This window comes from Malania oleifera, chromosome 13, assembly GCF_029873635.1.
Source record: "Malania oleifera isolate guangnan ecotype guangnan chromosome 13, ASM2987363v1, whole genome shotgun sequence".
Classification (NCBI taxonomy): domain Eukaryota; kingdom Viridiplantae; phylum Streptophyta; class Magnoliopsida; order Santalales; family Ximeniaceae; genus Malania; species Malania oleifera.
In genome coordinates, this window is record NC_080429.1 from 71,967,940 (window position 1) to 71,981,549 (window position 13,610).

Below are 13,610 nucleotides of genomic sequence, written 5' to 3' on the forward strand. Positions count from 1 at the left end.
TTGGATTTCAATATGGATTTATAGAGAGGAAAAGAAGAATTAGAACTAGTCAAGGATTGGACCGTTTCTTGCTAGCAGATTAGCAGTTATGTTGAAGCCCTTCTTTACCAGCAGTTATCCCTAGTGTTGATAACTTTAGCTTTGCTTTATTGTATGCTACAAACCCATACATACACATACATAATATATATTAAAATTTTGGAGGAACTCACTCAGGCCAAAAGTCCATACATACCATATGACATAAATGAACCCCCATATTCAAGTAAATAATCAAGATTAAATTATGAGTAAAATCAAAACTACAATGAGAAATTTTGCAAATTTTTGCCCTATTGCAGTATTTCTACGAATAAAGTTCTAAGTGTAATTTTGAGCATAATTTAAGAAAATGTAAAATGGAGCATGACAAATATTAATCTAAAAAAGGAGTGGAGGAGGGAGAGATATTGAGGAAAGATAGGAACCACGTATTAATCTTGGACATTTCACGAGTATAACCAGATTTAATTTTCTCGAGAAAAGTAACTAAAAGACTCATCACAAGCCTTTTCATATAAATTGTATGCAAGTGCTAAAGGAGAACTAATTGAAAATGAAAAACTATATTGCGGAATCATAAAACTAATGATACATGGTTAAGGCTACAAATAACAGCAGCAATACACAAAAGAGCCAAATAAGCTTAAAAGTAAACCATATCAAATATCAATTACACTATTCTAACATATCAATATTTGTAAGTTTGATGACCGTTTAAATTTAACTCCTGTTATCACAGTCTCAGGAACATATATAACATGCCTTTGGTCTTCCTGTACTACTACAATTTCTTGGAACCTACACACGTGTGTAGGAAACGATACAATCGTACCAGTTGGGAATCTGAATAAGCTGTGAAAAGAGTGGAAACAATGCCTTAAAAATAATAGACCTGCTCTTCTTCCTTTGACATGTGCTGGCTAACTGATATCTGAAGGGCTCCTGTACAAGAAGCCAGCTCCCGTGGGTAATTTTCATCACTCTGCAGACTAGGATTTAGCAACACAAATAAATGATCAAAAAGATCACTTTCACTCTTGTGCTCGAGGGAGTACGTTTGAGCTACGTTCTTCACACGTATATCAAGAGCTGGAAAAATTACCTGTGAATCCAAAATATCATCCTATCACAACTTCTCTACATGGCCAAACATAAGATAATGAGTAAAGTTGAAGAATTAAATGTCCAAGGGATTACAGCAATGAAAATGGAGTTTCTGTGGCCTACATTATTGAAGAATTTGGTCTTATATATGTTAATATGTATAATGGAACTATTTGGGGGAGTGGAAAAACCTAGATATCCAGGAGCTTTGGCATATCTAAACTGAAGGTAATCTTTGATGGCATTGGCTTTTAAGTTGTGCAATATTTATTAAATTAATAATGTTCATCCTCTTCTTCATTATTTAGCCAAAGCTCAATTAAAAATTGAGCATTTCTAAATAGAAATTCTTCTCTTTTTTGATAGAAAAAAATAATAATATTAAGGAAGTAGAATAAAGAGAATTACAACCCAAGAGAGGACAAGAAATCCTCAAAAAGGAGAAAAATGGCCAAAAGAGGAAGGAAAATAAACAGAGAAAAAAAAAAGAAAAAAATCTAATTAACAAAACCCCCTTTCAAGCCTCTACCATCGTAACTCACGAACATTGTAAGTTTTTGCTAATTTCTGCTGGCTTTAACCTTCCTTGTACCACCTTTCAGCTGACTTTCATGTCGTCCAGAACCAGAAATCCAGAATCCCAACTTATCCAGTAGTTGTGCATCTACATTCTTTCGTTAGTTTCCTCCACAGGAATCGGCAAAATCCTATCACAACATTGTTGCTCTTTTCCCAATCCATATTCCTCAAAGATAGGAATACCTTTCAAACCCTCCATTAGAGATAAGGGTGGGAATGGTTCGATTAACTAAACCGTTACCCCTGAACCATTAACCCAACCGAAATTTTGGTTTGCTAGAAAATGCAAATCGAAACTAAACCATTTAAAACGGTTAACCAAAATTCGGTTAACCAGTTTTTAGACTAATATCTTGGTTAACCAAATTGAACCTTAAAGTATAATTTTAAATTCTAAAGTCACTACAAATAATATTTTTTCTTTCAAAATAATCAACATATAAATTTAAAATATTCAAAATAAAAATTTAGGCATGAATATTAGATCAATACAATTTTTTAAATTTAAATTATTAAAATTTTATATAATATTATATATATATAATGCATTTTTCATATATATTTATTGTATTGGTTTGGTTCAGTTAATTGTGGTTATTGAATGGATCAAACTGAAACTGAACCGATAACAAAAAAATATATAAATATTCTGAACCAAAACTGAACCGAAAAAATGGTTAACCAATTTTTTGGTTTGGTTTGGTTTGGTTCAGTTTCGGGGTTTGGTTCGGTTTTCCAGTTTTTCTTGCCCACCCCTAATTAGAGATGGCGGCACATGCAATAGATCCCCAATAACATCAGATAACTCAGACACATACCCGTACTGTTCCTGAATTTCATCCAACAACAAACGGTCATCACATGCAAATTCACAGGCAACATCACTTTCATCCTCTGACATATTAACCCAATATTTCTAAATAGCCATACTGCTTCACCATTGGGGAAAATTTTCAAACAAATTTTATGTCAAGTTCAACTTCCAGTGCCGTGCAAGATTTCCAAAATGCCAGGCACATAGATTACAATAGCTTCATAAAAGCCATCTTCTTCTTCTTCTTCTTCTTCTTCTTTTTTTCCAATACAGTTAAGAAATGGGCAGTGAGTGACAATGGATATGTCTATGCTGCTAGTTATAAATTTTTGTTTTTGGTGTTTTCACTTGCTGTGGCAACCTGTTGCCCCCATTGCCAGTACTTTAATATCAACAATTCTCTTAGTTCATTAAGAAATTTTGACCATAATTTTTTAATGAAGAAAAATGAAAAATAAAGAAAATTAAACCGAAAAAAAAAAGGAAAGAAAAATCCCCCAAAAGATACTTCCAACATTTTCCGCATTCATTTACAATATATTGTCCATGGAGTCCTAAAGAGAAAGCTTGCAAATATCATTATAAGCATAATAAACATTAACTACTTCATATTATGAATTATAAAATAATTTAATTTGTATTATTTTTCATTGTTTTAATCATATTATATTTTATTCAGGCTTTAAATTTACTTCTAATTTTTTTTATCTATTAAGGTTTAATAGTGATACCATTAAATTCCTTCGTAGTTGATGAAAAATTTTATACCTTTTGAACGAGGGAACCATAATTAAATGTCATTTGATCCAAGGGAAAACATGAACTTGCATTCAATCGTGTATTTATTCTGTTTCAAAGGATATGGCCGAACACAGCCTTGTTTCTCGTTCAAAGAATACAGCCAAACTTGGCCTCTTTGTGGTGTGTCAGGTATGGATTTTTTGAAGAGGCAAGCTTTCAGGAGTTTCAAAGAGATTGGAGGAACACGTTGACTTGATGATCTTTTTTTCTTGGGTAATTTTTCTGTTTTTTGTTTAGTCTTGGAGTGTCTCAGTTTGTCTCACGAGATATCTCATTCTCCCTCTTGCAAATTCTTTTTCTATTAATGATATCTTCTTTTGCTATCAAATAATAATAATAATAATAATAATAATTTTTTACTATGATGCCAAATGGCCCCAAAAATAAGTTGCCAAATGCATTGTTTGACATACTCATAAATCCAAAGAACTCACACTTGTGAGCTATACAGCGCAAGAAAACAAAGTGCTTTTGGGGGAAAAAAAAGGCAAATTTGTGACCAACTGAATGTGTTGAGAGTGTGCCTTCACATTTCACACCCATACACACATGTTAACACCTCCAAATGAATTTATTTGAGCTCCAGTTCCAGTGACTTTTCTGAGTTCAACCTATTGAGTTTATCTTGAAATGTCTTGGGTTATGATAAATAGCACAATGCGTAAGCTTTTAAATTTCTTTTGATAACTCCTTGCCTCTTCTGGGTTTGATATTTACTGATTCAAGGCATCTAAACCATACATTATCTAATGGAAATCTCATTAAATGATGTTAGCATGATATTCAAACCTTTAAAATATATAATCAAATGCAACTGTGTATCCTAATATTTGTAGTTACTCTTTTTATGGTGTGTAATTGTTGAATATTATCTACTTGATTATTTGATAATTCTAGGAATATCATATAAAGAAGAATTTTGGATATGGCCCAATAGAACATTGCATGCATAAAATGCTCGTATTTTACACTTTAACAAATGGTTTTATGTGAATGAAAGTTCCTCGTTGGGGTAAAATTGACTCAATTCATACTTTGTTAGGACCGGAGGAGCCCATGGGTGGGCTTGATACACATGGGTGAACACCAACTTGACCCAAAAGCTTCAGCCTATTGGGTCTTGGGTCCAACCATGTATATAAGCCCCCATCATCTACTCTAATTTTCCACTGTGGGACAAACTCACAAGTGGAATTTTCAACAATCTCCCACTCACTTGTGAGTTCCAACTGCTCCCCCTTGAACGGAAATCGTCTCCCTATTGGGAAAATTCTCCAACAGTTGCTTAAGTGGGCCTTACCACTGGCGCCTTACATGCCTCAGATTGCATTCCACGTGCCTCCGAACAAATCCTACCTCTCACGTCTTGACCCTATTCGGATCCATCCACAGCCTAGATGATCCTTATTAACCTCAGCCACACACTTGGTCCTCCAACAGTTAGCACGTTAGGAGAATTAGCTTCCCATCTCGACTTTTACGATATCGCTCACCCAGAGTTACAAACCGTCGGCTCTGATACCACTTGTTAGGACCGGAGGAGCCCATGGGTGGGCTTGATACACATGGGTGAACACCAACTTGACCCAAAAGCTTCAGCCTATTAGGTCTTGAGTCCAACCATGTATATAAGCCCCCATCATCTACTCTAATTTTCCAATGTGGGACAAACTCACAAGTGGAATTTTCAACAATGTCCCCCTCACTTGTGAGTTCCAACTGCTCCCCCTTGAACGGAAATCGTCTCCCTATTGGGACAATTCTCCAACAGTTGCTCAAGTGGGCCTTACCACTGGCGCCTTACATGCCTCAAATTGCATTCCACGTGCCTCCGAACAAATCCTACCTCTCACGTCTTGACCCTATTCGGATCCATCCACAGCCTAGATGATCCTTATTGGCCTCAGCCACACACTTGGTCCTCCAACTGTTAGCACGTTAGGAGAATTAGCTTCCCGTCTCGACTTCTACGATATCGCTCACCCAGAGTTACGAACCGTCGGCTCTGATACCACTTGTTACGACCGGAGGAGCCTATAGATGGGCTTGATACACATGGGTGAACACCAACTTGACCCAAAAGCTTCAGCCTATTGGGTCTTGGGTCCAACCATGTATATAAGCCCCCATCATCTACTCTAATTTTCCAATGTGGGACAAACTCACAAGAAGAATTCTCAACAATCTTCTTACTTCCAATCATACATTTCATTTTCAATAAAAATCCATTGTCAAATCTTATCCTTCTTGGAAATATCTTCAATGCTATCTCCAAGAAAAATTAGATTTTTACGACATTAGATTATTTGCTATTGCTAGTTAAGCTTATTAATAATTGAACAATTTTCAAATTTGAATATTTATAGTATCTTCACTGTTGTAGAGATAGAATATTCCATTGGATATCCTAGTCGAGTTAAAATCTTTCTTGTTTTAAGCAAATAATATCACCTTATCTCTTTTGATATCTGGCATTTTATTTGAAATCTGTCTGGAGACTGTATCAGCAAAAATTGCAGAATCTTAAATTGTTCTACTCAAGATGAAAAATGTTACAAACACAGAAAAGAAAAATAATTTTTGAACAGACCATTTTGCTGAAATTTTGAAGCTCTAGCATCTAATTTAAAGAACCTTCAAACAGGTACAATTGGAGGAAGATATATAACAAATTTGAACTCTACATCAAGACAAGAAACCTTCTGCAGTTTGCTTGAGCTCAAGAATGACACTTGAGACATTTCAGCGCTAAGCGATCTTTTTTTTTTTTTTTTGGATAAGATAAGATGACCCTCTGGAGTATAGATCTTGGGCCTTGGATTTGGACTTGTGAGGATTGTATGAAATTCAATATAGTTATACTTGTCCAAATCTACACAAATCCAAATTCAATATCTGAACTCCAAGCACCTAAACACTATAAATTTTTAATTGAATCAATGCCATATTATTATTATTTTGGCTCTAATTGGCTAACAGGTAATTATGACATTATGATATTATGACCAACATCTTTGTTACGTGTGCATGTATATATATATATATACATATATATATTCATATATATATTCATATATATTCCACTAGTTTGACCAACACAATGCCTTAACTGAGTTGGTCACCAACTCACCAAGCTTCAAAGCCATGCTCCCGATATCCAAAGAACCAAATATTAAGTAATTCTTCAACAAGTATACAAAGTAGATATTTGCTCAAAAATATTTTCAACAATTGTACTTTTATCTCACAATGTGAACCAAAGTGTGTGGGAATTTTTTGGTATAGACATTTATAATCGATTGCATTTAAATTTTATGTTTTGTAAAGGACTGAGTGGTTGGATAAGGCGAGAAAAATCTAAGCCCCCAACTAAGTTGATTGCTAGGCCAATCCTAGCACATTTGAAAAATCCCACAAACTCCATCCTTTGATTTCATGTTAGTCCTTCAAAGGTTAGAAGACCATGTGATTGTATTTACATGAAAGAGAATAATCAGCCCTTTCAAGTCATATACTTGGAGCCTCGAGGATGAACTTCATCAGGTATTTCATAGGTAAGGCAAGACGTCAGTAAACAGGAGCTAATCCTCAAAACAACAATTAGAGATTCTCTAACTAAAATCTTCTATGATTCCAACCCAACCCTGACTCCAGGAACTTTCCCACCTTCATCCACCTATATGAAAGCCAATAGTTTGTAATACGTTTGCGAAAACTCCAAAACCCCTCTCCATCAAACCAAAAACCAACAATCTTTCAACAACCCATGAAACAACCTCTTCTGATAACCTAACCCATCAATTGCGAACATAATTTTTCTCGACCACAAGCAAAGATGATCTCCCCTCACCCTTCTCTAGACGCAGATAGAAGGATTTTCCTTTGATTTGAATTGCTAGGCTCATCATAACCTAAACCAATCTTCATCGCACCAAACACACAAAGGAGGAGAGGAATGGTATCGCGAGGGGGAAAAAGAGGGAGGGTTGAGAGAGACAAATAGGGCCATCAAATTCTGGGATTATAAGATTACTGTAAATAGAGAGTAATTTTAAGGAAGGGATAAAAAAATAATCAAGAGAATGTTGACTTCAAAGGGGAGTTCATTTGCCTTCCTGATTTAAGGGAGACTTAATTTGCCTCCCCTTGTTTGGGAAGGAGTTAATTTATTTATAGGTGCTTTTTGGGTTTTTCTTATGTCAAACAAAGCATGACATCTTAGATGCTCTTGTATTATGTGACTCTTCCCCAATAGCTCTTAGGCTAATGGAGGAAAATGCCCTCAATTGGGTGAATTGGCAAAAAAGGATTCATGTAACCAACCCCACCCACTGGGACTTTAAGGCTTGTTGTTGTTGTTGTATCTTCACCCATGGATGTAGGCTATAAGCTAAACCACGTAATTTTGTGTCTATTTTTGCATTTCTCTTCATTATTTACTTAGTTTCTCAATTGTTGTACTTTTAGCACCTAACTATTCACAATTACAATTGTATTCATTGAGGACAAACAACCTTTAATCCAGTTCCTCCAAACTAACATGAAACCCTTCTTACCCAACACCTTATCCCAGAAAATGATAAAAAGAAAAGAAAAAAGGCAGCTGAACATATCATAAGCCTTTTCAAAATTCAATTTAAGAATGACATTCCTACCTCCCTTCCTTTTCACATCATCAGCCAACTCATTGACTTCCAACACTGCTTTTAAAATATATTTGTCTTTAACGAAAGTAGTGCCAAAGTCGATGTCCCTCGAACTTCTTAAAGCTTCTTTAACAAAACCTACCTTAAAAAAATTTGTAAAAATGCTAGTAAACATGCTGATAGGCCTAAAGTATCTCACCCTATTGGATCGCTCCTTAATGAGGGCAATATAGGTAGAATTCACACTGTTGCCCATCACCCCATTGGGAGAGATCATGATAAATTACATAGTATATGAGCTTTTAAAATTCAGTTTGATAATTGCTAGTTGAGATGAATCCACCTCCCATTTTGCGTTTGCTAATGCAAAGAATGTATATTCTCTAACGGAACCCTCATTGGAAGTTATTCAAACTCTTTATATATATTATACAAAATAGTATTATCCTGAACATGGTCCTAAATTTCCACGAAATTATCGAAATTTCTGTCGAAATTTCGATTTCCGTCACCCTTGAAATCGAAATGGCAGTCGATTTCCGTCTTGCATAATTTCCATCGAAATCTCAACAAATCATCCGAAATTTATCGAAATCTTAAAATTTTAGCGAAACTTGTCAAAATTTTAACTATACGATGAAATTTCATTAGAATTCAAATGAGAAATTTAGGAGTGAAGTGAAATTTTTATCTTAATTTATTTTATAAAAACGAAAGATTATTACAAGTGCTTTTGAAATTTTATGAAAAAATAAACTTACATTAACAATTTATTTAACCATTCATGTGTAAATTATCATTATTTGTATAATAAATAATATTTAAATGATTTATGAATTTCATTTGTATAAACTGAATATGTTTACTGTATATTATCTTACAAATATGTGTGATACACATACTATTTTACAACTTTTCCACCTCAAACAAAACATAGATGTTTTTAATTTGTAATATATTAGTCCTAAAACTTATATTATTATGTTTGTTAACCATTTCTAAAGTTTCACAAAGAATTCCATGCTTTACTACTAATTTCCGTTATTTTTTCAAATCGAAATCGAAATAGGAACTTTTGCCAAAATTTCCGTACTTTTGGAGCTTCGAAATTTGAGTCAAAATCGAAATTTAAGACCTTGATCTTGATTTTGTAATTAGACTTATCCTTACTGGCATAAAATTGTTGAATGTTAACATCTTGAATCTTGAGTATTTTAGAATTCTGGGAATACTATTTTGGGATGAATTTTGAAAAGTAATATTAAATTATGATTTGATTCTCTCACTTCCCAAAGTGCATTTCAATATAAATAAAATTCCTTTGTTTAGTTTACTTCTTTTTGTAAAGATCTTAATGCTCTTTCCAACAAATTTAGATATTTATACGATACAAGATTATTTGCTGGTCAATCTTATCAACAATAGAAAATTTTCAAATTTGAATGTTGATAGTAATCATAATATATTCATTATTGTAGAGATGGAATATTCTGCCAGATATGGTAGTTGACTTCAAATATTTGTTTTCCTTTTAAGCAAACTATATCATTTTCACTTACTTATTTTAAGGCATTTTATTTAAAGTGTCTAGAGATTGTCTTGGACAAACATCGTAGGATTTTGAGTTGTCGACATCAACATGGAACCATGTCAAAAAGGTAGACCAAGAAAATTTTTGTAGGACCATTTTGCTAAATTTTCTAAGGCTCCATTCCATATCTAGTTTGAAGAAGCCTCAAACATCTATTTTTAGAGAAAACTATGTAAGCTAAAGGAATTTGAAGATGGACGTGAAAAGAAACCATATGTTGGTACTTCACCTTGAGACAACCATTAGACATCTCGCCATGCTACTGAGTTAAATTTTCTATTCTTGTTTCTTCCTCACATTCTTTACCAATGTCTATCATTCTTCATGTGAGAATTTAAGCCACATTGTTTTGTTTTCCTTGAAGAAAGTTCTTCATCGCTATTTGTAGGTTGTGAGAGAGTTTCTCTTGTTTGTTCAGGGGTCAAGGACCTGTCGTTCTTGTAATGCATCTCGCATGCAGTAGGTCAATGTGTGCTCAAACCACCATAAAAATCATACTTCAATTCTTGCTTGTGTGTGATTGAATTGATAGTTTTCGCACATCATATTTGAGTTTTAAACTACACATGAATAATTTGAATCATCCGATTTCACAACCCTACACCCCAAAAAAAAAAAACACTCATCCGCGCTACCATGCATGGCTTAAGAAATCTGCAATTAGGATATGTAACATAATGGTATCAGACCCTTCCAAAACCATTACATAAATGGTGCCTTCTAAAACATTAGGGGACCATATCTCGTGAGTGCTCAAATTGACATCCATGCACCTATACTAGTTTTTAATTGCTTTAAAAACTTTTTTACACTAATTTTTGTACATTTTAGAAAAAATGTTTTAAACTTTAAAATCTTGAAGCCAAATGTATAAACTACATTTTACCATCAAATATTTTATAAAATAGTGATGGATGAACTGACTAGGAGTATCCAAAATGAGGTTTCATGGTGTATGTTGTCAGAGCTAGCCGACTGCTAGGTTATTTTTCCCTAGATTTTTTTTCTGTCTTCTCGGTTTCGTGGCTGTTGTGGTTTTGTTCTCTTCTGGAATTTTTCTCTGTTCTTTCGGTACTTCTGTGGCTGTGTGGCTGTCAGCACAGCATGTTTCTGGGTTGCCATTTATTCCTCCAGTTTATGTCCTTGTGATTCTCGGCTAGCAGGCAACAGTTTTCTGTTGCTGTTTGCGACTTTCGACAAGCAGGCACAGCAGGTTTCTGGTTTGCCACTTATTTCTCCAGTTTCTGTTGCTGTTTGTGACATTCGGCAAGCAGGCAACATTCTGTTGCTGTTTCTAGCACTTATCTTCTTGGCACAGCAGGTTTTTGGTTCAAGATTTAATTTTTAGTGCAGTTTTTTGGTTCAAGATTTAATTTTATAGTGCAGGGAGGTTGTTTTTGGTTTTTCTTTGTACCTGCATTGTTTATTTTGGGCTTCTAGATTTTCTAGTGGTCTGTTTCTCTCGGCACAGTCTGTTTTTTTTTTTTGGGCTTCTCGATTTTCTCCATTATCTAGCATGGACTCCACACCTGTGTGTGCCAAGTTTACGGCCAACAATTATTCTACATTGGCTTTTCAATTTGAACTTTTCTTGAAGGGAAAAGATCTTTGGTGTCATATTGATGGCACGGATTGTGCACCCAATCCTGATAAATCCAAGGAGTCCGCAGCTTGTCCTTCATGGGCAATGCTTGATGCTTGGATTATGTCTTGGCTTCTTGGCTCGGTTAAGCCACATATTGTTCCCAACTTGCGACCTTATCGCACTGCTCAATCTATGTGGACTTATTTAAAAACAGTATATCATCAAGATTATGGTACCCGTCGTTTTCAAAGAGCATGCGATTGCCATGTTTCAACATGACAATCGATCCATCCAAGACTGTTATTCGGGATTTCTAACTCTCTGGAATGAATATTCTGATCTAGTTACTGCGGATGTTCCTGTGGCTTCTCTTCCCATTATTAAATGTTTTTACAAGACTAGTCGTCGTGATCAGTTTCTTATGAAACTCTGCCCTGAGTATGAATCTGTTCGCTCATCTCTGCTAAATCGCTCTCCTGTTCCTTCTCTGAATGTTTGTTTTGGTGAGTTACTTCGTGAAGAACCACGGTTTAGTACTCAAGCTACTTTGGCACAATCTCATGATAGTGTCGGGTCTGTCGTTGTCGCTTATGTTGCTCAACGACGAGGACCGCCTGCGCATTCTAGCAATTTGCAGTGTTTTTGCTGTTAGGACCCTATAAGCAACCAGAAAAATTTGAAACACCATAAATTTACGTGGTTCGGTCAAGATCGACCTATGTCCACGGAGCACACCATTCACTAAAATTCCTCCGGAAAGAAATACAAGCTTCTCTCTTCCTCACACTCTCTTCTTCCTCTCCTTTCTTCTCTGTATCTCTTTGTGCATCTTACAACTCTCCACAGCTCCTCTATTTATAGGGCTGATAATCAATTACAACTTAATTACAATAAACCAAAATTGGGAGGTTACATTCACCAACATAAATGGAGATAAATGGCACAGCTTGCACAACTTGCAAACCGCATCTCCAGCCTTGCATCTCCAGCTACATCTCCTGGCTTCAGCTATAACAATCTCCCACTTGTAGACGGAGACGCCTCCTCAACCAGTATCATGAATAAATGATGTGCTCAAAATATGTCTTCAGGCACGAAGACCAACTGAAGTTGAACACAACTTCAACTTCTCTGTAATTACCACCTTAGTTAACATATCTGCCAGATTTCTGCTATCTTAAATTTTTTCAAGTGTCAACACGCCGTCCTCTATCAGAGATCTGACGAAGTGATAACGCAATCCAATATGTTTAGTTCTAGAATAAAATGCGGAGTTCTTTGCCAGATCTATCGCACTCTGACTATCACTGTACAAAACATTCCTCTCCTGCCTTAATCCAAGCTCCATTAACAAACCATGAAGCCAAATCATCCCTTTACTGGCTTCTGTCACTGCTACATACTCAGCTTCTGTAGTGAATTAAACAATAATCTTTTGTATCTATGACATCCAACTAATAGCTGTTGTGCCAACAGTGAATATATACCCGGTGGTGCTTCTGCGATGATCAATTTCACCTGCAAAATTAGCATCTACAAATCCTTGGATTTTCAAATTGCTTTTGCTGAAACATAGGCACTTATCAATAGTGCCACGTAGATATTTCAAAATCCACTTACATATACCTGCTGACAGCTCTCACCGCTTGGCCAATATCTAGTCTGGTACCAACCATAGCATACATTAGACTTCCAACAGCTGAGGCATATGGTACCATAGCCATGAACTCTTCTTCATCTATCTGGGGAGACTAATCCTTAGAGAGACGGAAGTGTCCTGCCAATGGTGTATTTACAGTTTTAGCACTGCTCATGTTAAACCTCTGTAAAACATGGCTGATGTACTCTGACTGAGATAACTGCAACATTCCTTGTTGCTTATCTCTAGAGATCCGCATCCTAAGAATCTGCTTTGCATGCTTTGTAGGACCCAAGTCTTTCATATCAAATTCCTTTGACAATTGCTGCTTCAATTTTTTGATCTCTTCTATATCTGATCCTGCAACTAGCATATCATCAACATATAACAGTAGGATAATATAGTTAGTACGATACCTTTTGAAGTAGCAACAGTGGTCGGCATTGCACTTCTGAAAATTGTTCCTCTGCATACAGCTGTCAAATTTCTTGTACCACTGCCTAGGAGCTTGTTTGAGACCATACAAACTTTTTTTCAATTTGCATACAAGATTCTCTTTACCTTTTAATGAGAAACCCTTTGGTTGTTGCATATAAATTTCCTCATCAAGATCACCGTGAAGAAATGTCGTCTTCATGTCCAACTGCTCAAGATGTAAACCCTTTGAGACAACAATACTCAGAACATATCTGATGGTTGTCAGCTTGACAACTGGTGCAAAAATATCAGTGTAGTCAATTCCTTCCTTCTGTTCGAAACCTTTAACTACTAACCGAGCTTTATACCTCTTGGATCCATCATGCTCTTCT

General features: G+C 35.5%; 1 protein-coding gene across 2 annotated transcripts in view; it reads right to left on the reverse strand.

Moving 5' to 3' along the window:
• LOC131145463 (zinc finger protein BRUTUS) overlaps positions 1-13,610 on the reverse strand; it is a 128,608-nt gene that overhangs the window by 88,574 nt on the left and 26,424 nt on the right. For both annotated transcript variants that reach the window (XM_058094549.1, XM_058094550.1), the window contains exon 2: positions 935-1,144. In XM_058094549.1, coding sequence (XP_057950532.1) covers positions 935-1,144 — 210 coding nt within the window. The remainder of the gene's footprint in view (positions 1-934; positions 1,145-13,610) is intronic.